Genomic DNA, 26,692 nt, shown 5'->3' with positions numbered 1-26,692 from the left:
TATCTTCAGATTTAGATATGATTAAATATCTATAAAAATAGAAGATACAGACAAGTGTACAATCATAATGGGAAATTTTAGTGCATCTCTCTCAGTAATTAAAAGAACAAGTATAAAAAATAGATATATAAATTTGAAAAACACAATTAATGACAAAATGGACATATGCAAAACAATGCAGTCACAACAGAAGACTATATTCTTTTCAAGCACACATGGAAAATTTAAAAATGAACCATATTTTGGGCTATAAAGCAAAAGTATGTACACATATAGACCATGTGCTCTGACCACACAGCAATTAAGCTAGAAGTCAATAATAACAGTAACTAGGAATATGTCAAAGATTTTCCATATATTTAGAAATTGAGAAACAGTTCCAATAATTCATGGGTCAAAGAATAAATCAAGGTGAAAATTAGAAAAATTTTGGGGGCTGTATAATAGTGAAAACACTATATTTCAAAACTTGTGGGATGTAGCTAAAATAATCAGAGAGAATTAATAACTTTCAATGCTTATAAGAGAAAAGAAGAGGGGCTAAGAATTAATGAATTAAGCATTCATCACAGGAAGTTAGAAAAGAAACATTAAAAATGTAGAGAGAGACCTTCAAGATGGTGGAGGAGGAAGACGTGGAGATCACCTTCCTCCCCACAAATACATCAGAAATACATCTACATGTGGAACAACTCCTACAGAACACCCACTGAATGCTGGCAGAAGACCTCACACTTCCCAAAAGGCAAGAAACTCCCCACGTACCTGGGTAGGGCAAAAGAAAAAAGAAAAAACAGAGACAAAAGAATAGGGACGGGACCTGCACCTCTGGGAGGGAGCCGTGAAGGAGGAAAGATTTCCACACACTACGAAGCCCCTTCACTGGGGGAGACGGGGGGTGGAGGGGGGGGAAGCTTTGGAGCCACGGAGAAGAGTGCAGCAACAGGGGTGCAGAGGGCAAAGCGGAGAGATTCCCGCACAGAGGATCGGTGCCGACTGGCACTCACCAGCCTGAGAGGCTTGTCTGCTCACCCGCCGGGGTGGATGGGGGTTGGGAGCTGAGGCTCAGGCTTTGGAGGTCAGATCCCAGGTAGAGGACTGGGGTTGGCTGCTTGAACACAGCCTGAAGGGGGCTAGTGTGCCACAGCTAGCCGGGAGGCAGTCCGGGAAAAAGTCTGGAACTGACTAAGAGGCAAGAGTCCATCGTTTTTGGGTGTGCGAGGAGAGGGGATTCAGAGCACTGCCTAAATAAGCTCCAGAGACAGGCATGAGCCGTGGCTATCAGCATGGACATCAGGATGGGCATGAGACACTAAGGCTGCTACTGCAGCCACCAAGAAGCCAGTGTGCAAGCACAGGTCACTATCCACACCTCCCCTCCTGGAAGCCTGTGCAGCCCACCACTGCCAGGGTCCCATGATCCAGGACAACTTCCCCGAGAGAACACACGGCATGCCTCAGGCTGGTGCAATGTCATGTTGGTCTCTGCTGCCGCAGGTTTGCCCCACATTCTGTACCCCTCCCTCCCCAACCCTGCCTGAGTGAGTCAGAGCCCCCTAATCAGCTGCTACTTTAACCCTGTCCTTTCTGAGCAAAGAACAGACACCCTCAGGCGACCTACATGCAGAGGCAGGGCTAAAACCAAAGCTGAACCCTGGGAGCTGTGCGAACAAAGAGGAGGAACCCACAGGAGCAGCAGATTAAACCTCCACAATCAACTTGATGTACCCTGCATCTGTGGAATACCTGAATAGACAATGAATCATCCCAAAATTGAGGCGGTGGACTTTGGAAGCAACTGTAGACTTGGGGTTTGCTTTCTGCAAATAATTTGTTTCTGGTTTTATGTTTATCTTAGTTTACTATTTAGAGTTTATTATCATTGGTAGGTTTGTTTATTGATTTGGTTGCTCTCTTCCTTTTTTTAATATATATATATATTTCCTTTTTCTCTTTTTCTGAGTGTGTATGTGTATGCTTCATTGTGTGAGTCTGTCTATATAGCTTTGCTTTTAACATTTGTCCTAGGGTTCTGTCTGTCCATGTTTTTGTTTTGTTTTTAGTATAGTTTTTAGCGCTTGTTATCATTGGTGGATTCGTTCTTTGGTTTGGTTGCTCTCTTCTTTCCTTCTTTTTTAAATTACTTTTTAATTATTATATTTTTAATAATTTTTTTATTTTAATAACTTTCTTTTCTTTTCTTTTCTTTTCTTCTCCCTTTTCTTCTGAGCCATGTGGCTAACAGGGTCTTGGTGCTCCAGCCAGGTGTCAGGCCTATGCCTTTGAGGTGGGAGAGCCAAGTTCAGGACACTGGTCCAACAGAGACCTCCTGGCTCCACGTAATATCAAATGGGCTAAAGCGCTCCCAGAGATCTCCATCTCAATGCTAAGACCCAGCTCCACTCAACAACAAGCAAGCTACAGTGCTAGACACACTATGCCAAACAACAATCAAGACAGGAACACAACCCCTCCCAATAGCAGAGAGGATGCCTAAAACCATAATAAGGTCACAGACACCCCAAAATACACCACCAGACGTGGTCCTGCCCACCAGAAAGACAAGATCCAGCCTCATCAACCAGAACATAGGCACCAGTCCCCACAAGGAAGCCTACACAACACACTGAACCGACCTTAGCCACTGGGGGGAGACACCAAAAACAATGGGAACTATGAGCTTGCAGCCTGTGAAAAGGAGACCCCAAACAAAGTAAGTTAAGCAAAATGAGAAGACAGAGAAACACACAGAAGATGAAGGAGAAAGGCAAAAACCTACCAGACCAAACAAATGAAGAGGAAATAGGCAGTCTACCTGAAAAAGAATTCAGAGTAATGATAGTAAAGATGACCCAAAATCTTGGAAATAGAATGGAGAAAATACAAGAAACATTTAACGAGGACCTAGAAGAACTAAAGAGAAAACATACAATGATGAAGAACACAATAAATGAAATTAAAAATACTCTAGAAGGAATCAATAGCAGAATAACTGAGGCAGAAGAACAGATAAGTGACCTGGAAGATAAGATAGTGGAAATAACTACCACAGAGCAGAAGAAAGAAAAAAGAATGAAAAGAACTGAAGACAGTCTGAGAGACCTCTGGGACAACATTAAACACAACAACATTCGAATTATAGGGGTCCCAGAAGATGAACAGGAAAAGAAAGGGACTGAGAAAATATTTGAAGCGATTACAGTTTAAAACTTCCTTAATGTGGGAAAGGAAATAGTCAGTCAAGTCCAGGAAGCGCAGAGAGTCCCATACAGGATAAATCCAAGGAGAAACATGCCAAGACACATATTAATCAAATTATCAAAAATTAAATACAAAGAAAACATATTAAAAGCAGCAAGGGAAAAACAACAAATAACACACAATGGAATCCCCATAAGGTTAACAGCTGATCTTTCAGCAGAAACTCCACAAGTCAGCAGGGAGTGGCAGGACATATTTAAAGTGATGAAAGGGAAAAACCTACAACCAAGATTACTCTACCGAGGAAGGATCTCATTCAGATTTGATGGAGAAATTAAAAGCTTTAAAGACAAGCAAAAGCTAAGAGAATTCAGCATCACCAAACCAACTTTACAACAAATGCTAAAGGAACTTCTCTAGGCAGGAAATACAAGAGAAGGAAAAGACTTACAATAACAAACCCAAAACAATTAAGAAAATGGTAATAGGAACATACATATCGATAACTACCTTAAATGTAAATGGATTAAATTCTCCAACCAAAAGTCATAGAGTGGCTGAATGGATACAAAAACAAGACCCATATATATGCTGTCTACAAGAGACCCATTTCAGACCTACGGACATACACAGACAGAAAGTGAGGGGATGGAAAAAGATATTCCATGCAAATGGAAATCAAAAGAAAGCTGGAGTAGCAATTCTCCTATCATACAAAATGGACTTTAAAATAAAGACTATTACAAGAGACAAAGAACGACACTACATAATGATCAAGGGATCAATCCAAAAAAAGACGTAACAATTGTAAATATTTATGCACCCAGCACAGGAGCACCTCAATACATAAGGCAAATGCTAACAGCAATAAAAGGGGAAATTGACAATAACACAATCATAGTAGGGGACTTTAACACCCCATTTTCACAAATGGACAGATCATCCAAAATGAAAATAAATAAGGAAACACAAGCTTTCAATGATACATTAAACAAGATGGATTTAATTGATATTTATAGGACATTCCACACAAAAACAACAGAATACACTTTCTTCTCAACTGCTCATGGAACATTCTCCAGGATAGATCATATCTTGGGTCACAAACCAAGCCTCAATAAATTAAAGAAAATTGAAATCATATCAAGTATCTTTTCCGACCACAATGCTATGAGACTAGATATCAACTACAGGAAAAAATCTGTAAAAGTACAACCACATGGAGGCTAAACAATACACTACTAAATAACCAAGAGATCATTGAAGATATCAAAGAGGAAATCAAAAAATACCTAGAAACAAATGACAATGAAAACATGATGACCCAAAACCTATGGGATGCAGCAAAAGCAGTTCTAAGAGTGAAGTTTATAGCAATACAAATTATACCTCAAGAAACAAGAAACATCTCAAATAAACAACTTAACCTTACACCTAAAGCTATTAGAGAAAGAAGAACAAAAAATCCCCTAAAGGTAGCAAAAGGAAAGAAATCATAAAGATCAGATCAGAAATAAATGAAAAAGAAATGAAGGAAACAATAGCAAAGATCAATAAAACTAAAAGCTGGTTCTTTGAGAAGATAAACAAAATTGATAAACCATTAGCCAGACTCATCAAGAGAAAAAGGAAGAAGACTCAAATCAATACATCTAGAAATGAAAAAGGAGAAGTTGCAACTGACACTGCAGAAATACAAAGGAACATGAGAGATTACTACAAGCAACTATATGCCAATAAAATGGACAACCTGCAAGAAATGGACAAATTTTTAGGAAAGCACAACCTTCTGAGACAGAACCAGGAAGAAATAGAAAATATAAACAGACCAATCACAAGTAATGAAATTGAAACTGTGATGAAAAATCTTCCAACAAACAAAAGCCCAGGTCCAGATGCCTTCACAGGCAAATTCTATCAAACATTTAGAGAAGAGCTAAGACCAAACCTTCTCAAACTCTTCCAAAATATAGCAGAGGGAGGAACACTCCCTAACTCATTCTACAGGCCACCATCACCCTGATACCAAAACCAGACAAAGATGTCACAAAGAAATAAAACTACAGGCCAATATCACTGATGAACATAGATGCAAAAATCATCAACAAAATACTAGCAAACAGAATCCAACAGCACATTAAAAGGATCATACACCATGATCAAGTGGGGTTTATTCCAGGAATGCAAGGATTCTTCAATATACACAAATCAGTCAATGTGATACACCATATTAACAAATTGAAGGATAAAACCCGTATGATCATCTCAACAGATGCAGAAAAAACTTTTGACAAAATTCAACACCCATTTATGATAAAAACCCTCCAGAAAGTAGGCATAGAGAGAACTTACCTCAACATAATAAAGGCCATATATGACAAACCCACAGCTAACATCGTTCTCAATGGTGAAAAACAGAAAACATTTCCTCTAAGATCAGGAACAAGACAAGGTTGTCCACTCTCAAAAGTATTATTCAACAAAGTTTTGGAAGTTTTAGCCACAGGCAGAAACTATAAGACACTTATGAAAGAAGTTAAAGGTGATACAAACAGATAGAGAGATATACCATGTTTTTGGATTGGAAGAATCAACATTGTGAAAATGACTATACTATCCAAAGCAATCTACAGATTCAATGCAATCCCTATTGAACTACCAATGGCATTTTTCACAGAACTAGAACAAAAAATTTCACAATTTGTATGGAACCATAAAAGACACCAAATAGCCAAAGCAATATTGAGAAAGAGAAATGGAGCTGGAGGAATCAGGCTCCCTGACTTCAGACTATACTACAAAGCTACTGTAATCAAGACAGTTTGGTACTGGCACAAAAACAGAAATATAGATCAATGAAACAGGATAGAAAACCCAGAGATAAATCTACGCACATATAGTCACCTTATTTTTGATAAAGGAGGCAAGAATATACAATGGAGAAAAGACAGCCTCTTCAATAGGTGGTGCTGGGAAAACTGGACAGCTACAAGGAAAAGAATGAAATTAGAACACTCCTTAACACCATACACAAAAATAAACTCAAAATGGATTAAAGACCTAAATGTAAGGCCAGACACTATAAAACTTTTAGAGGAAAGTACAGATAGAACACTCTATGACATAAATCACAGCAAAATCTTTTTTGACCCACATCCTTGAGAAATATAAATGCAAAGAAAAATAAACAAATGGGATCTAATGAAACTTAAAAGTTTTTGCACAGCAAAGGAACCTATAAACAAGACGAAAAGAGAACTCTCCAAATGGGAGAAAATATTTGCAAATGAAGCAACTGACAAAGGATTAATCTCCAAAATTTACAAGCAGCTCATGCAGCTCAATATCAAAAAAACAAACAACCCAGTCCAAAACTGGGCAGAAGACCTAAATAGACATTCCTTCAAAGAAGATATACAGATTGTCAAGAAATACATGAAAGGATACTCAACATTACTAATCATTAGAGAAATGCAAATCAAACCTGCAATGAGTTATCACCTCACACCAGTCAGAATGGCCATCATCAAAAAATCTACAAACAATAAACGCTGGAATGGGTGTGGAGAAAAGGGAACCCTCTTGCACTATTAGTGGGAATGTAAATTGATACAGCCACTATGGAGAACAGTATGGAGGTTCCTGAAAAAACTAAAAATAGAACTACCATATGACCCAGCAATCCCAATACTGGGCATATATCCTGAGAAAACCATAATTCAAAAGGAGTCATGTACCAAAATGTTCACTGTAGCACTATTTACAATAGCCAAGACATGGAAGCAACCTAAGTGTCTATCGACAGATGAATGGATAAAGAAGTTGTGGCACATATATAGAATGGAATATTACTCAGTCATAAAAAGAAATGAAATTGAGTTATTTGTAGTGAGGTGGATGGACCTGGAATCTGTCATGCAGAGTGAAGTAGGTGAGAAAGAGAAAAACAAATACCCTATGCTAACACATATATATGGAATCTAAAAATAATGGTCAGAAGAACCTAAGGGCAAGACGGGAATAAAGATGCAGACCTACTAGAGAATGGACTTGAGGATACAGGGAGGGGGAAGGGTAAGCTGGGACAAAGTGAGAGAGTGGCATGGACATATATACACTACCAAATGTAAAACAGATAGCTAGTGGGAAACAGCCACATAGCAGAGGGAGATCAGCTCGGTGCTTTGTGACCACCTAGAGGGAGGGAGATGCAAGAGGAAAGAGATATGGGGACATACGTATATGTATAACTGATTCACTTTGTTATAAAGCAGAAACTAACACACCATTGTAAAGCAATTATACTCTAATAAAGATGTTAAAAAAGAGGAATACTTAGAATAAAGTATTAGTTGTTTATCTGAAATGCAAAAAAAAAAAAAAACCTAATGGGAACATTACAGGAGATGAAAGATCAATATTTCTCATGAACATCGATGTCAAAATCCTAATCAAAACACTAGCAAATCCAATTTAACAATATACAAAAGGCATGATATCATAACTAAATGAGGTTTACTCCAGGAATGTACGAGTGGGTAAACATTTGAAAATCAACAATATAATCCACTAGTGTACTGAAAAAAAGGAGGAAAATCATATGATCACTTCAACAGACGAAGAAAAAGCATTTGATAACTTTCAACATCATTTATAAATGATAAAAACATAGCAAACTAGGAATGGAAGGTAACTGCCTTAATCTGATATGTAGTATCTACAAAAATGCTACAGCTAACATCATATTTAATGGTGAAATAGCACAAATTTCACTCTGAGACTGGAAACTAGCCAAGGATATCTGCTATTCAATTCAAAAATTTCCTGGAGGGTCTATCCAATGCAACAACAAAAGGAACCAGCCCCCACCAACTGGAAAGGAAAAAATAAAACTATCATTCTTTGCGGTTTATAGGTCATGAACCTAGAAAGTCCAAAAGATTCTACAAATTACTAGAATTTATAAGTAAATTTAGAAAGCTTCCAGAATATCAATAAGAAGAAATTGTATTTCTATATCTCAGCTGTTGCTGGCATTTGAAAGATGTTTTTTACAATAAAAAAATACATAAAATGCATAGAGATAATCTAATGAATAACATTCAAGTCCTTTACTTTGAAAACTAAAAAATATTTGTGAGAGAATTAAGGAACATACCATGACTATGACTAGGAGATTTAATATTGCAGAGATATCAATTTTCTCTCAATTGATCTATTGATTAATTTATATGTAATTAACTTACATAGGTTCCATATTAAATATATAATTATTCTATATAGAGTTCATATACATTAATTTATATAGAAATGCAAAGGCTGTGAATAGCAAAGACAAATCATAAGAAGAAAAACAAAGCTGGAGGACTTACACTGCATGGTAAGACTTAAACTGTGGTCATTTTGTTCCAAGGACAGAAACACCAATGGAACAAAATAAAGTCTGAGTCAGACCACACATATACAATCACCTGCTTTATGTCAAAGTTTACCTTGCAGCATAATAGAGAAAGAATGGTTTCAACAATGGTACCAGGGCAGGTGTGTAAACATATGGGAAAACGGACTTTCACCACATGTCACACCATATATAAAAGTTATTTTTAGGTGGGTTGTAGATTTAAATGTGAAGGGCAGGAGTTTTTAATCTTCAGAAACCTGGGGTAGGCAAAGATTTTTTAAACCAAAATAGAAGTTCTCAAAGTAAAGAAAAAAAAGGTAAATTTAACTACTTTAGCATTAGGATCATCTGTTCATTAAAGTGTGTCAGTCAGAGAGTAAAAGGGCAGCCCATAGAGTGGGTGGAGGTATTTGTGATACACATCTGATAAAGGACTCATATTCAGAATGTATAAGGAATTCCCACAAATCAATCAAAAAGACAAAGGTAAAAATGGGCAAAATCCTGAAAAGGCACCCAACAAAAGAGGATATCCAAATGGCCAATAACATGAAAAGGTACTCAACTTTACCAGCCATCAGAAAGTAAAAATTAAAGCCACTATGGGACTACCACACTTCCAACACAGTGACTAAAATGGAAAGACAAAAAATGCAGACTATCCAGAACCCTCAACAGTGGAAGAGCGAATTGGTACATCCACACTTCAGAAAACTATTTGAAAAACTGTTATAAAGCTGAATATATGTAAATCCTATAATCCAGCAATACTGTAATAGGGAAGGAACTTTGTATTCTATTACAAATTAATCACTAAAGGGATGTTTCCTCTAAGCTTTAATTATACATAATGGCCCATCTCTGCGAACCCTGCCTCCCAGGTAATGAGCATTAAGCTAGAATACCTCTGTTTAGCTCACAGGAAACATCCTGACCAGGCCCACCTGTGAATAACTGCTGGAGGAAGAAATTAACACCTTCCCTCTGGAGGCTGATGGGAACCAGGAAGTGTTTGACTTTACTCCCTCCCCTTTTAGTATAAAAGAAGCCTGAATTCTAACTCAGGCAAGATGATTTTTGGGATGCAAGTCCACCATCTTCTTGGTTAGCTGGCTTTCCAAATAAAGTTGTTATCCCTTGCCCCAACAATTCATCTTTCGATTTACTGGCCTATTGTGCTGAGAGCAGTACGAGCTTGGACTCCGTAACAATACCACTCCTAGGTATGTATCTTCAGAAACATATTCATGTGTTCATTGAAAACATGTACAAGAATTCCATAATGACACTCTTTACAATAATCAAAAATTGGAAACAACCCAACTGTTACGTATGTTGAAGCCCTAATCCTGGTGTGGCTATATTTGGAGATGGGGCCTCTAAGGGAGTAATTAACGTTAAATGAGGTCAGAAGGGTGGGGCCCTGATCTGAACAAGATCAATGTCCTTGTAAGAGACACCAGAGAGCTCATTCTGCCTCCCTTTCTCTCTCGAGGGTCTTTCACAGGAAAGACCACATGAAGACAAGAAGGTGCTTGTATACAAGCCGGGAGGAAAGCCCTCACCAGAAACAGGATCAGTTGGCACCTTGATCTGGGACTTTCAGCCTCCAGGACTGATAGAAAATATATTTCTGTTGTTTAAGCCACCCAGTCTGTGGTGTTTTATTATGGCAGCCCAGACTGACCATGACACCAAATGTCCATCATAATATGATGGATAAGTAATTTGTAGTATGTGCACATAGGCACATTTTGTTCTATTGTACTTGGCTTTAGTGAGCTTTTTACAAACTGAAGGTTTGTGGCAACCCTGCATCAAGCAAGTCTGTCAGCATCATTTTCCAGCAGCATTTTGTCTAACTGTGTCTCTGGGTCACATTTTAGTAATTCTCACAATACATTAAACTTTTTCATTATTATTATATTATTACAGTGATCAGTGATCTTTGATGTTACTACGACTCACGAAGACTCAAATGATGGTTAGCATTTCTTTAGCAATAAAGTATTTTTTAATTAAGGTATGTACATTGGTTTATTAAATGTGCTGTTGCACGATATAGTATAAACATAACTGTTATATGCACTGGAAAACCAAAAAATTCGTGAGACTTTCTTTGTTGCATTATTTGCTTTACTGTGGTGGTCTGGAACCAGACCCAAAAAATCAGAGGTCTGCCTGTACATTGCAACACTAATTATGAGAAAAAATAAACTATAATTACACTTAACAACATGGATGCACCTCTCATACCCCTCAGGGACCAGGAGCGCCCCTGCTCCCCCTGTCACTTCTAAGCCATCTCTCCTCCCTCCAGACTTGCACCCTCCTTCTAGGGACCCACACCAGCGACATGCCGGGCATACTTAGCAGCATCAACTTTCTGTCACTGCCCTTCGGTCCTGGAGATGTGGGACCTTGGTGCAGGGACTGCCGGCCACCTCATCCCCAGTCACTTCCAGGGATTTGAACGAGTACCTCTTTTCAGTGGTGTCCCCAAGCACGCTTAATTCTTGCCCCCAGGTTGCTGTATGTCTGTACTGCATCGTGTACTCCACGGGCTCTCTGCAGGTGTGTCTACCTCAGGCAGAACTGCATCTCTGTGCCAGGCCTGGGCTCAGGGTGGCTGATACACACTGGGAGATGGGGTCTGGGGCCCCCAGGCCTCCCGTGTGCTGATGGGAGGATGGAGAGAAAGTGTGACCTGAGCTTGAGGGAGACAGAGCCATTACACGAGGCCAGGCGTGGGGCTGTCCTGCCCAGAGGGAAGGGAACGCACTCCCGTAACTTACAGAAGCCACTTCATCTGATCCCACTCATCCTCTAGACCACAGATTTCTTCTTTTCTTTCCCATTCACCTCACGACCTGAGATCCTAACGTAACTAGCGCTGTCTCCCCGCAATGATTCAAGGCTCTCCCTGGGGCTTCTCAGAAATCAGGGAAAGCACGTACATTTCGGAGTGGGAATGCCACCTGAAAAGGTGCCCCTTTGATACAATTCAGACAGTGTTCTTGCCCAAATTCTCCTTCTAAGCCCCCTCCTCTTCACCACCATGCTCACCTTCTAGAAAATATGTCCCAGGGTTGGTCACCAATGTGTTCCCAGGTCAGGGAGAGGATGCCTTGGAAATCAGCATGTGTGTCAGATGACACTTCATTATCTTCAAAAACTTAAGCACTAATTAACTGCTCATATATGTCAAATAGGGCACCCCATGAAGCCAGGCTTAACCAGACAGAATCTGCTCCCATCAGACGCTAAGCTCCCTCCTCCAGGGGGGCTGTTTCCCCACCTTGCCCAGGACTCTGGACACAGGAGGGGAAGCATGGTGGTGTGAATTCACCAGCACTGCATGTTTCATCTCGAAGTAATCTTGCACATTAGAAGTTATCCTTCATCTAGAAGGAATCTCCTACACCTAGAATTAACCTTTTGTGATCTGAGAATTAATGCCATCTTCAACAAGGCATCTTCCCTAGACATTCTACCTTTCATTCACATTTCTTATGGGAAATTTATCATTTTCTAAATATCAATTCAGCCCACATATTCAGTCACACTTTTCACATAATTGAATCACAACAAGACTTAGTTATGTGGCTAGGGGATGGAAGGCAAGATTTTAGTGGTTTGATTTAAGTTTGGTCCTGGAAGTTAAGACTCTTACCCAGTTGAGAGCATTCCTGGGGCTGTTAGTCAGCTGTGGCTACTATGGAAGATCACCCAGCTATGGTAAATGCCAGCACCTTCCAGCCTCTGGAGAAACAAAAATGGCCCAGTGCTATTCTAACATCTCCAGCTGGATCCAGAATGGGATGCCCAAGATAAAGGATTTTTTGCAGAAGCAGTGGGATTGAGAATATGGTTCAAATTCCTATTCCAAGCTTGGACAGGGTGGTAGTTCACATCTCCCCACACAATGACTTCATTTAAGAACAGAAAAAAAAAACCATGGGAATGAATACTATGAATGTTAAAAAACAAAAAAGAAACCTTGAGCTCCTGCAGAGATGAAAATCAGATGAACATCACTAAGGGAAGGCTGTGGTATTTATGTAGTGGTGAGGGGCCATTAATCACTTATTCTGCCTTTTCCAAGTAACATGATAACAGGACCACTTAATTTGGGTGGTTACTGCATAGTTTAAAATAAGATGTCATATGTACCACAATGTTCACTGCAGCTCTATTTACAATAGCCAGGACATGGAAGCAACCTAAGTGTCCATCGACAGAGGAATGGATAAAGAAGATGTGGCACATATATACAATGGAATATTACTCAGCCATAAAAAGAAACGAAATTGAGTTATTTGTAGTAAGGTGGATGGACCTAGAGTCTGTCATACAGAGTGAAGGAAGTCAGAAAGAGTAAAACAAATACCGTATGCTAACACATATATATGGAATCTAAAAAAAGAAAGAAAAAGGTTCTGAAGAACCTAGGGGCAGGACAGGAATAAAGACACAGACATAGAGAATGGACTTGAGGACACGGGGAGGGGGAAGGGTAAGCTGGGACAAAGTGAGAGAGTGGCATGGACTTATAAACACTCCCAAATGTAAAATAGATAGCTAGTGGGAAGCAGCCACATAGCACAGGGAGATCAGCTCGGTGCTTTGTGACCACCTAGAGGGGTGGGATAAGGAGGGTGGGAGGGAGACACAAGAGGGAGGGGATAGGGGGATATATGTAAACGTATAGCTGATTCACTTTGTTGTACAGCAGAAACTAATGCACCACTGTAAAGCAATTATACTCTAATGAAGATGCTAAAAAAGAAAAGATGTCATTTTGCTTGTCACCCATGAAGACACTTAGATGAAAGAAAACAATGGGACAATTCTCTAGCAGAAAGACGAGCACATTTTTGCCCTAAATATGACCCTGTGATTCCCTTTAATATCCCTGCCCTTCTGCAGCCACCCCACACACCCAGGGCCACTGACCTCACTTCTCTGGGCCTCCCTGTACTGTGCACGTGCTTCTGAGATTTCCTCCAATGGGACTGTGATGATTTGCTCCTGGTCTGTCTCCCTTATGTTTCTACCCATGCTCCAGACTCCCTCATCTACCTGGTACCCAACAGTGCACAGGGCTGTGTCAGGGGTGCTGTGGGAGGCCCCTACGATGGGCACATCCCTCCTGGAGATTTCATCCCACACTAACTCCCATATTTGCATCCTTAGCCCAGACTGTTCCTGCACTCCACACCCACATTTTCAACTGGACAGCAATTTTCCAAGTCTCACCAGGATCTCAGACTTTGCTTCTCCATCCCCCCAACCCCTCCTCCAAGGGTCTGCATCTCTGCACAGCACCACCATCTACCCAGGTGCTAAAGGCAACATTTTCAGGGTCACGCTCGACTCCTCTCTGCCATTGCCCCAACCAATCCATCAGCGAGACCTGCAGGTCTTTCCTCAAAACAGATCCTGCCTTCATATCTAGCTGCTTCTTATCACCTCCACTGCTGCGCCCATGGCGCTGGGCTAACGCAGCAGCTGCCCGCCTCGCTGTTCCTGCTCCTTTTTCCTCTGCAGAGTCCACACTCAACACGGCAGCCAGGATGTGTCAGTGTGAATCCAAACATGTCACCACCCCGTCTCAAAGCCCTCCCGGGGCTGCACAGCCTCCCTACTGTGAACCCCAAGGCTCAGGAGTGTTCCCTGGCCCCTGCTACCATTCTCTCACCTTCCTTTCCAACCCCTCCAGCCCTCACTCCATCTGCTCCCGTGTCCCGTCTTACTTAAATGTGCCAAGGCTTTGGTGGTGTCCATGGCTCATTCCTCCCTGCCCTCAAGAGCCCTGCCTTGTGCTCCCTCCCTCCACTTCAGAGCCCCTACCTCGTGGCCTCACGCCATATTGATGGCCTACCTTATCACCTTTCCTCCCCACTAGAACATCATCTCCATGAGGGCAGCAATTTCACCTGCGTTGTTTGCAGCGATGGGACACCCAGCACCTGGATGGGGTGTCTGTGGGAGTGCAGGTCAAGCTTGCCTTGGCTGAATCTGTCTTGGCAGCTGTCCTGCCTACGACTTTAAGATGGAAGGAAGTGAGGCTCCAGGGGGCCTCTCAGCTGATTTGGGATAAGGCGGGGCTGGGCTGACTCACATGAAAACCTGCACATCTTAGGGCTTCTCTGCCAGATTTGCTCCAATCCAACGCTCCTCCCATGGAGACAGACTCAACACCACAACTCAGAGGTGTCCCCGCACTTTCTGACGTCTAGACCTCAGTGTCCCGTGTGTGCAGTAACTGCTGTATGCAGACATGCCTCTGCCTTTGGATCCACGAACTCGCTGGAGCATCACACCATCTCATCCACACTGTGGGGGTGTCCCAGAGGGGTGCCAGATGTTACTTTCCAAACTGAGAGACCCATGATCTCTCCGTCTTCTTAAGTGTGAATGCAGCAGGATAACCCGGTTGAGAAACAAATGCTTTCTTGCATTCTCATCTTCCTTCCTCTCTCAGGAGGTCAGCGGTTTTATGTCCTGAAAATGTGGCCCTTCTGTTGTCCCCGACTGTCATGGGGTGGGAGTACGTCATGCCCTCCGGGGTTTTAAGGCCCGAGGAGAATGGCACTCCTTCTCCTCTGGGTTCTGTGGGAGGTGAGGCTTCACTACTCGACACACGGACTCCTCAAACAGGTGGGGCTGCCCACGTGCCTTGGGGAGCTGGGGGACCATTCTGGATACCCGCCCTATGCCGGGCTCTGAGGGAGTGGAGCTGGGTCCCCGGGAGGGACAGCTGGACCATAGGCAACACAGGCCATCTTCTTGGCCCATTTTCTTTCTTTTTAAAAAATTTGTTTATTTTATTTTGTTTTTGGCTGTGTTGGGTCTTTGTTGCTGCATGCGTACTTTCTCTGGTTGCGGTGAGCGGGGGCTACTCTCCGTTGCTGCGCACGGGCTTCTCATTGTGGTGGCTTCTCTTGTTGAGGAGCACAGGCTCTAGGCGCCTGGGCTTCAGTAGTTGCAGCATGTGGGCTCAGTAGCTGTGGCATGCGGGCTCTAGAGTGCAGGCTCAGTAGTTGTGGCGCATGGGCTTAGTTGCTCCGCAACATGTGGGATCTTCCCGAACCAGGGCTCGAACCTGCGTCCCCTGCACTGGCAGGCGGATTCTTAACCACTGCACCACCACGGAAGTCCTTGGCCCATTTTCTGGACCACATGAGCCCTGGGTTCCCGTCCAGCCCCCGGGGAGGGGGACGTCCCCCACCCTGAGGCCCTAGGACAGAGTTTACATTTCCTTCCAAACACAACTTGAATTATGTCTTGAACAAGTAGATATCTTTCTAAAAAATTTTTGACATCCGTATTTCCATCTCCCATGAACACAGTAAATAATACTGATTATCAATGGTTGGTTCACAGCGATCTGAGCCCTAATTACTGGATGGAGGAATGGACACGCTACACCTGGCCACAGCGAACAGCTTTTTCCCTACTGTTCCTTGGTGGAGTTCTGTCTGCCCCACGGAGAGTGACAGCAGGGCCCAAGGGGCACAGCCTGGGCCACCTCCCAGCGCCTGGCCTCCTCACTCAGCAGGGGTAGGTAGGGGGCTGAGTGGGACTGGCTGGCCTCAGCCAGTATCTCCACCAGGATCAGGCACGGAAAGAGCCTGAAGGATGATCGGGTCTACTGCTTAAAGAGAAATTCAGAGAAGTTGATGGACGGTGGTGGTGGCGGGGGGAGAGGAATGAACGTGTATTCTGCCCTCTGTGATTTCCCAGTCCTCACCTTCCTGTCCTCGTTGAACCCTGACGTTCAGACCCTCCCTGCCCAGGATCACATTCCTGAAGGCTGGGGCACCAGCTGGCCTCCCCAAGGTCTCCTGTGGCACTGACGGGGTGCTGCCCGCAGCCCCTGGTGGGCCACCCTGCTGTCCCTTCTCTCCATCCTCTTGGCACATGACAGAAATAAGGTACTGTGGGTGAATGTAGCATCTTAACTCCTTAAGTTTGGGTTTTTAAAAGGTGTTTTACAAAATTGGATAGTTAGGGTAAAATAGCACCCTTTGAAAATGCTGGTCTGGAAGGTAAAATGTAAGTGATAAAAACTAATATGTGATTTATGGAAAAAAAAAACACAAAAGACCTTCCAAAGGAGCAAGGGCTCTTGCTGACCATGACAAAGCTGGAGGAAAAGGCTGGCACGGTGGACTCCATGCCCTTTACCAGGACTCGAGCTTTATTTTTAATTTTTTAAATATTTATTTATTTATTTGGCTGCATCAGGTCTTAGTTGAGGCATGCAGGATCTTTTGTTGTGGCGTCTGGGCTTCTCTCTAGCTGTGGGGCGTGGGCTCCAGAGCGTGTGGGCTCTGTAGTTGTGGTGTGTGGGCTTAGTTGCCCCGTGGCATGTGGGATCTTAGTTCCCCCATCAAGGATGGAACCCGCGCCCCGTTCATTGGAAGGCGTATTCTTAACCACTGGACCACCACAGAAGTCCCAGGACTCAGCTTAAATGAGGCAGCAATTACCAGTGCTACTGGCAACGCTTGGGGCTGAACTTTGTCAAGGGCTCGGCTGCCATATCCTTCAAGAGAAATTAGCTCATGAAATTTTTTTTCTTAACCTATACCAATTTTCCCTTCTCTATGAATAGTGACTCTTTGGTTTAAAATATCTCATCTGAATTACTCTCAAAGAGTCATCTTTAAAATAACCAGCCTCCAGAAGGAGGGCTTTAAGATTGCAGGTAATCTAGAGAGGCTGTTTTATGTTTGTCGATCAGTGAAAGACCTGGAGGTAAGACAGAGCCAGGTGTGGGTGTCGATCTCTGGGTTGCTTTTGGCCACTGTGCAGCAGCCGAGAAAATGATTTTTCCCTGGTCACAACATCAGATCCAACACAGTTATCAGGATTGCAGATCCTGTTCTCAAAGCAAACACGCCACGGGTGAGGCCCCCGAGCCCTGCGCTGAGACCTGACTGCCAGGTTGCCTAGCATAAGTAAGGCCCCACTAACCAGCGTCCCCTCATTACCTGTGTGGATTTTGTGCCCCCATGGGAGATGCACAGGGGCCTGAGAGGAAGGGCGTAGAATACTCTACATGCATGTCTGAGAACCCCCTGAACGTGTGACTGTGCAAAGATTTACAATGCAAATGATTATGAGTGAGAAAGGGGCCGCGCTTCTCAGGAAGAACCAACATCTGTTGCAGAATTTGTTTGGAACCGGTTATTTTATCCTTAGGCACTCCAAAGAAGACAAGTTTTAGTTTGCTCCCTGAATCTCATCCTCATCAGGATGTCAGAGAAACGTTAAGAAGAGGGAAGAAACCAAAGTCAAGTTTTATGTTTCCTTAACCTGGAGGCTGGGGTGCCGGTGAGGGTGGGAGAGAAGCAGCTTGGTAGGGCACGTGCCATGTAACAGCTCAGCCTCACCAGGCCAGCATCCGTCTTCTCCAAGTCTTTGCAGACTGGAGCACTGAGGCTCAAAGAGGTCACCTAACTTGCCTGTGTCCACAGGAATTGACAGGGTCTCTTATTTCTCTCCAAGCACAGGGTCTTTCTTATCTTTTGTTCTGCACCCAACTGGGGGCCAGGGATTGGATGGGAAAGGAGAGAAGTAAGGCAAAGCAGCCTGGGGCTCTCTTTGTAGGGGGGCTGACCTGGCCAGGCTGTATTAGCGACAAAAGGGAACACTCAGGAGATCTGGGCACCACGTGGTCCTCGCCCCACATCCACCGGCGCCAGGCTAGGGCCGGGCAGGGCCCGCAGGCACCCGAGCCCGACAGCGTGTGGAGCTGGATTGCGCCCGCCCCTCCTCCCGACCAGGCGGACCTGCCTGGGGGGTACTTACCCGCCTGCTCCAGAGCCACCATGGTCGCCTGCTCAATCAAGTCTCGCTCCACGAAGCTCCGGAAGTCCTCGCTGTACACGCTCAGGTCTGGCAGCTGGAACGTGTAGATGGGCATCTCCAGTGGGAACTGCTCGCTGCTGCACTCGCTCGCCACGTGGGACCGCGCCAGGGACACGATGGCTGAGCTGGCGTGGGAGATCCCGCGCGAGAGCCGCTTCTCTGTGGGGGTGGGAGGAGGGAGACGAGGGGCGTTGAGAGATGCGGGCCTCTGCATGAGCACTCCACACATCCCACATGTGTGCACACGACACACGCACACACATGCTCACACACACGTGCATGTACACATGACACACATCCCACATGTGACCATATACACATGACACACCCACCCCTGTGCACACATACACGTGCACGCACGCATGACACGCACATGTAAACACACATGACACACTCATGCGGCACACATACATATGTACACACACACACACCACACACAGAGGCACACTCATGGACACCCATACACCCATTACCCGCCGCACCAGCCCTGCCACCCTCCCAGTATTCTCTGCAGGCCTCCCTCATGCTGGGCTAACATCACCACAACCTGGCACATGACACTTAGTCATGAAACCACTTAGAAGGAGGCCAAGGGTAGTTCCACCACACAAATACTCAGCATCATTAAAGACCACCAGACTTGCTTCCTGGGTCTTAAATTACATGGAATTCAGCTGAACAGAGCTGCCCTCCTCTGGAATGAAATGCTACATGGGATACTGCCTTTGTTTTTATGCATTTATATATATATAGATATATAAATATATTATTTGCCGTACACGGGCCTCTCACTGTTGTGGCCTCTCCCGTTGTGGAGCACAGGCTCCGGACGCGCAGGCTCAGTGGCCATGGCTCACGGGCCCAGCTGCTCCGCAGCATGTGGGATCTTCCCGGACTGGGGCACTAACCCGTGTCCCCTGCATCAGCAGGCGGACTCTCAACCACTGCACCACCAGGGAAGCCCTATTTTTTATTTTAATAACTTTATTTATTTTATCTTACTTTATTTTATTTTATCCTCTTTCTTTCTTCCTTCCTCCCTCCCTCCCTCCCTCCCTCTCTCTCCTTTCTTTCTTTCTTGTTTCTTTCTTTCTTTCTTTCTTTCTTTCTCTCTCTCTCTCTCTCTTTCTCTCTCTCTTCCTTCCTTCCTTCCTTCCTTCCTTCCTTCCTTCCTTTCTTTCTTTCTTTCTTTCTTTCTTTCTTTCTTTCTTTCTTTCTTTCTTTCTTTCTTTCTTTCTTTCTTTCTTTCTTTCTTTCTTTCTTTCTTCTTTTTCTCCCTTTTATTCTGAGCTGTGTGAATGAAAGCTCTTGGTGCTGCAGCCAGGAGTCAGTGCTGTGCCTCTGAGGTAGGAGAGCCAACTTCAGGAAACTGGTCCACAAGAGACCTCCCAGCTCCACGTAATATCAAATAGCGAAAATCTCCCAGAAATCTCCATCTCAACACCAACACCCAGCTTCACTCAACGACCAGCAAGCTACAGTGCTGGACACCCTATGCCAAACAACTAGCAAGACAGGAACACAGCCCCATCCAGCAGAAAGGCTGTCTAAAATCATAATAAGGCCACAGACACCCAAAAACACAGCACCAGATGTGGACCTGCCCACCAGAAAGACAAGATCCAGCCTCACCCACCAGAACACAGGCACCAATCCCCTCCACCAGGAAACCTAAACAACCCACTGAACCAACATTAGCCCCTGAGGACAAACACCAAAAACAACGGGAACTACGAACGTGTAGCCTGTGAACAGGAGACCCCAAACACAGTAAGATAAGCAAAATGAAAAGACAGAAAAACACACAGCAGACGAAGAAGCAACATAAAAACCCACCAGACCTAACAAATGAAGAGGAAATAGGAAAAAGAATTCAGAATAATGGTAGTAAAGATGATCCAAAATCTTGGAAATAGAATAGGGAAAATGCAAGAAACATTTAAAAAGGACCTAGAAGAACTAAAGAGGAAATAAGCAATGATGAACAACACAGTAAATGAAACTAAATATACTCTAGAAGGAATCAATAGCAGAATAACTGAGGCAGAAGAATGGATAAGTGACCTGGAAGATAAAATAGTGGAAATAACTACTGCAGAGCAGAATAAAGAAAAAATAATGAAAAGAAGTGAGGACAGTCTCAGAGACCTCTGGGACAACATTAAAAGCACCAACATTTGAATTATAGGGGTCCCAGAAGAAGATGAGAAAAAGAAAGGGACTGAGAAAATATTTGAAGAGATTATAGTTGAAAAAGTTCCCTAATATGGAAAAGGAAATAGTTAATCAAGTCCAGGAAGCAGAGAGTCCCATACAGGATAAATCCAAGGGGAAACACGCCAAGACACATATTAATCAAACTATCAAAAATTAAATACAAAGAAAACATATTAAAAGCAGCAACGGAGAAACAACAAATAACACACAAGGGAATCCCATTAGGTTAACAGCTGATCTTTCAGCAGAGACTCTGCAAGCCAGAAGGGAGTGGCAGGACATATTTAAAGTGATGAAGGAGAAAAACCTACAACAAAGATTACTCTACCCAGCAAGGATCTCATTTGGATTTGGTGGAGAAATTAAAAGCTTTACACACAAGCAAAAGCTGAGAGAGTTCAGCACCACCAAACCAGCTTTACAACAAATGCTAAAGGAACTTCTCTCAGCAAAAAACACAAGAGAAGGAAAAGACCTACAATAACAAACCCAAAACAATTAAGAAAATGCGAATAGGAACATACATATTGATAATTACCTTAAATGTAAATGGACTAAATGCTCCCACCAAAAGACACAGACTGGCTGAATGGATACAAAAACAAGACCCATATATATGCTGTCTACAAGAGACCCACTTCAGACCTAGGGACACATACAGACTGAAAGTGAGGGGATGGAAAAAGATATTCCATGCAAATGGAAATCAGAAGAAAGCTGGAGTAGCAATTCTCATATCAGACAAAATAGACTTTAAAATAAAGACTATTAGAAGAGACAAAGAAGGACACTACATAATGATCAAGGGATTGATCCAAGAAGAAGATATAACAATTGTAAATATTTATGCACCCAGCACAGGAGCACCGCAATACATAAGGCAAATACTAACAGCCATAAAAGGGGAAATAGACAGTAACACAATCATAGTAGGGGACTTTAACACCCCACTTTCACCAATGGACAGATCATCCAAAATGAAAATAAATAAGGAAACACAAGCTTTAAATGATACATTAAACAAGATGGACTTAATTGATATTTATAGGTCATTCCATCCAAAAACAATAGAATACACATTTTTCTCCAGTGCTCATGGAACATCCTCCAGCATAGATCATATCTTGGGTCAAATATCAAGCCTTGGTAAATTGAAGAAAATTGAAATATTATCAAGTATCTTTTTGGACCAAAATGCTATGAGACTAGATATCAATTAGAGGAAAAAATTTGTAAAAAATACAAACACATGGAGCCTAAACAATACACTACTTAATAACCAAGAGATCACTGAAGAATTCAAAGAAGAAATCAAAAAATACCTAGAGACAAATGACAATGAAAACATGATGACCCAAAACCTATGGGATGCAGCAAAAGCAGTTCTAAGAGTGAAGTTTATAGCAATACCCTCCTACCTTAAGAAACAGGAAACATCTCAAATAAACAACCTAACCTTGCACCTAAAGCAATTAGAGAAAGAAGAACAAAAAACCCCCCAAAGTTAGCAGAAGGAAAGAAATCATAAAGATCAGATCAGAAATAAATGAAAAAGAAATGAAGGAAACGATAGCAAAGATCAATAAAACTAAAAGCTGGTTCTTTGAGAAGAAAAACAAAATTGATAAACCATTAGCCAGACTCATCAAGAGAAAAAGGAAGAAGACTCAAATCAATACAACTAGAAATGACAAAGGAGAAGTAACAACTGACACTGCAGAAATACAAAGGATCATGAGAGATTACTACAAGCAATTATATGCCAATAAAAAGGACAACCTGGAAGAAATGGACAACTTCTTAGAAATGTACCACCTGCCGAGAATGAACCAGGAAGAAATAGAAAATATGAACAGACGAATCACAAGCACTGAAATTGAAACTGTGATTAAAAATCTTCCAACAAACAAAAGCCCAGGACCAGATGGCTTCACAGGCGAATTCTATCAAACATTTAGAGAAGAGCTAACACCTATCCTTCTCAAACTCTTCCAAAATATAGCAGAGGGAGGAACACTCCCAAACTCATTCTACGAGGCCACCATCACCTTGATACCAAAACCAGACAAGGATTTTGCAAAGAAAGCAAACTACAGGCCAATATCACTGATGAACATAGATGCAAAAATCCTCAACAAAATACTAGCAAACAGAATCCAAAAGCAATATAAAGGATCATACACCATGATCAAGTGGGGTTTATTCCAGGAATGCAAGGATTCTTCAATATACGCAAATCTATCAATGTGATACACCATATTAACAAACTGAAGGACAAAAACCATATGATCATTTCAATAGATGCAGAGAAAGCTTTCAACAAAATTCAACACCCATATATGATAAAAACCCTCCAGAAAGTAGGCATAGAGGGATCTTTCCTCAACATAATAAAAGACATATATGACAAACCCACAGCCAACATTGTCCTAAATGGTGAAAAACTGAAACCATTCCCACTAAGATCAGGAACAAGATAAGTTTTTCCACTCTCACCACTCTTATTCAACATAGGTTTGGAAGTTTTAGCCACAGCAATCAGAGAAGAAAAAGAAATAAAAGGAATCCAAATCGGAAAAGAAGTAAGGCTGTCATTGTTTGCAGATTACATGATATACATAGAGAATCCTAAAGATGCTACCAGAAAACTACTAGAGCTAATCAATGAATTTGGTAAAGAAGCAGGATACAAAATTAATGCACAGAAATCTCTGGCATTCCTATATACTAATGATGAAAAATCTGAAAGTGAAATCAAGAAAACACTCCCATTTACCATTGCAACAAAAAGAATAAAATATCTAGGAATAAACCTACCTAAGGAGACAAAAGACCTGTATGCAGAAAATTATAAGACACTGATGAAAGAAATTAAAGATGATACAAACAGATGGAGAGATATACCATGTTCTTGGATTGGAAGAATCAACATTGTGAAAATGACTCTACTTCCCAAAGCAATCTATAGATTCAATGCAATCCCTATCAAACTACCACTGGCATTTTTCACAGAACTAGAACAAAAAATTTCACAATTTGTATGGAAACACAAAAGACCCCGAATAGCCAAAGCAATCTTGAGAACAAAAAATGGAGCTGGAGGAATCAGGCTGCCTGACTTCAGACTATAGTACAAAGCTACAGTAATCAAAAAATTATTGTACTGGCACAAAAACAGAAAGATAGATCAATGGAATAGGATAGAAAGCCCAGAGATAAACCCATGCACATATGGTCACCTTATCTTTGACAAAGGAGGCAAGAATATACAGTGGAGAAAAGACAGTCTCTTCAACAAGTGGTGCTGGGAAACCTGGACAGTTACATGTAAAAGTATGAGATTAGATCACTCCCTAACACCATACACAAAAATAAGCTCAAAATGGATTAAAGACCTAAATGTAAGGCCAGAAACTATCAAACTCTTAGAGGAAAACATAGGCAGAACACTCTATGACATAAATCACAGCAAGATCCTTCTTGACCCATCTCCTAGAGTAATGGAGATAAAAACAAAAATAAACAAATGGGACCTAATGAAACTTCAAAGCTTTTGCACAGCAAAGGAAACCATAAACAAGACCAAAAGACAGCCCTCAGAATGGGAGAAAATATTTGCAAATGAATCAACTGACAAAGGATTAATCTCTAAAATTTACAGGCAGCTCATGCAGCTCAATAACAAAAAAATAAACAACCCAATCCAAAAATGGGCAGAAGACCTAAATAGACATTTCTCCAAAGAAGATATACAGATTGCCAACAAACACATGAAAGAATGCTCAACATCATTAATCATTAGAGAAATGCAAATCAAAACTACAATGAGGTATCATCTCACACCAGTCAGAATGGCCATCATCAAAAAATCTAGAAACAATAAATGCTGGAGAGGGTGTGGAGAAAAGGGAACACTCTTGCACTGCTGGTGGGAATGTAAATTGATACAGCCACTATGGAGAACAGTATGGAGGTTCCTTAAAAAAATACAAATAGAACTACCATACAACCCAGCAATCTCACTACTTGGCATATACCCTGAGAAAACCATAATTCAAAAAGTGTCATGTACCAAAATATTCATTGCAGCTCTATTTACAATAGCCAGGACATGGAAGCAACCTAAGTGTCCATGGACAGATGAATGGATAAAGAAGATGTGGCACATATATAGAATGGAATATTACTCAGTCATAAAAAGAAATGAAATTGAGTTATTTGTAGTGAGGTGGATGGACCTTGAGTCTGTTATACAGAGTGAAGGAAGTCAGAAAGAGAAAAACAAATACCGTATGCTAACACATATATATGGAATCTAAGAAAAAAAAAAAGGTCATGAAGAACCTAGGGGTAAGATGGGAATAAAGACACAGACCTACTAGAGAATGGACTTGAGGATATGGGGAGGGAGAAGGGTAAGCTGTGACAAAGTGAGAGGGTGGCATGGACATATATACACTACCAAACGTAAAATAGCTAGCTAGTGGGAAGCAGCCGCATAGCACAGGGAGATCAGCTCGGTGGTTTGGGACCACCTAGAGAGGGGGGATAGGGAGGGCGGGAGGGAGGGAGACGCAAGAGGGAAGAGATATGGGAACATATGTACATGTATAACTGATTCACTTTGTTATAAAGCAGAAACTAACACACCATTGTAAAGCAATTATACTCCAATAAAGATGTTAAAAAAATTTCTCTGATAAACACATCCCCCACGAAGATTCTCAGGACACAAATATTAATCCATTACATGCTTCTCTTCCTGGATTTTCTGTTGTCATGGCAATCTCAAAAAATGATGGTCTTATTCTGCACAGTACGTCTCAGAGACAGTGTCTGTCTATCAAACGGATAGTTTTGATTCACCTTCAATTTCATTCTGAGATGAATTCAAGGTGTTTAAGTATGTTGTATTTTGAAGAAGGACGAGAAGAAAGAGCAGAGACCAAACAGGCCATGCGGAAGAGGAGCTGCAGAGCACGTGGGCTAGCCGCTTGTCCTGTGCCTGGTCCAGTTCCCCCAGTGCAGGATCAGAGGAGACCCCATGCCCCTCTGCCCCTCACAAGGCTTGCTTAGGTCACCTCTCTTGCCTTCTGGAATCTGGGAAAGTAGGAACTGCCCCATCCTTCGGGACCCGATGGGTTGCTCAAACACCTGAGGTGACGTGAACCCACACTTCTCCCAACAGAGGGAATGTGCTGGGCGGGGTCATCCATACGCCTTCTTGGCTTATCAATCAGCTCCTATTGCCAATTGATGAGGACCTTGGAAACGTTGTGACTCACAGTGTAATATGATGCTACTAAGCCGTTCCAAATATTAAATATTTGGAGTCTTCACATGAAGACTTCACATGAAGGGAAAAAGTCTTTTTGAACTAAAAGTGAATTATGTTAAAGATCATATAACAAGAAACATACACTCCTAATTCTAACTCCTCCCAACTACCAAGTCCATGAATGCATATATGTAATCACACACACACAGACACACACACACTCACAAACTGATTCTTTAAACATGAACGCAGCAATCCTTCTTTTGGAAGTATAAATAAAATAAATAAAACAGGAATTACCATGTTCAAAGTTATGCCCCAGAGAAATACAGAGAGCTTTTAAAAAAAATAGTGAGGGAATATACAGAATTTCCCAACCCTTGACAAAGTCAACTCAAACATCTATGATTTAGTGTAGCAGAGGGAACTATGTTCAATATCCTGTGATGAACTATAATGGAAAAGAATATAAAAAGATGTATACATATGTGTAGCTGAATCACTCTGCTGTATAGCAGAAATTAACACATTATAAATCAACTATACTTCAATTAAAAAAATAAATTAAAAAAACCCAAAACAAACAAGCAAACAAAAAAAACCCCATCTATGATTTAGGCCAGGGGATGTATATTAACTCTGTCTTCTTATTTTCTGTATTCTTGAGGCTCTGGCATCCAGGGCCTCCGTGAATGGGGAGAGAATTTCCCTAC

General features: G+C 42.1%; 1 protein-coding gene across 1 annotated transcript in view; it reads right to left on the bottom strand.

Annotated features, from left to right (window-relative positions):
- OTUD7A (OTU deubiquitinase 7A) overlaps positions 1–26,692 on the bottom strand; it is a 185,913-nt gene that overhangs the window by 75,538 nt on the left and 83,683 nt on the right. The window contains exon 3 of the mRNA XM_007470030.1: positions 18,425–18,643. Coding sequence (XP_007470092.1) covers positions 18,425–18,643 — 219 coding nt within the window. The remainder of the gene's footprint in view (positions 1–18,424; positions 18,644–26,692) is intronic.

The sequence above is a fragment of the Lipotes vexillifer genome, unplaced genomic scaffold (genome assembly GCF_000442215.2).
Source record: "Lipotes vexillifer unplaced genomic scaffold, Lipotes_vexillifer_v1.1 scaffold1484, whole genome shotgun sequence".
Lineage (NCBI taxonomy): Eukaryota > Metazoa > Chordata > Mammalia > Artiodactyla > Lipotidae > Lipotes > Lipotes vexillifer.
The sequence above is the reverse complement of the archived record's forward strand: the minus strand, read 5'-3'. Positions and strand labels throughout refer to the sequence as shown.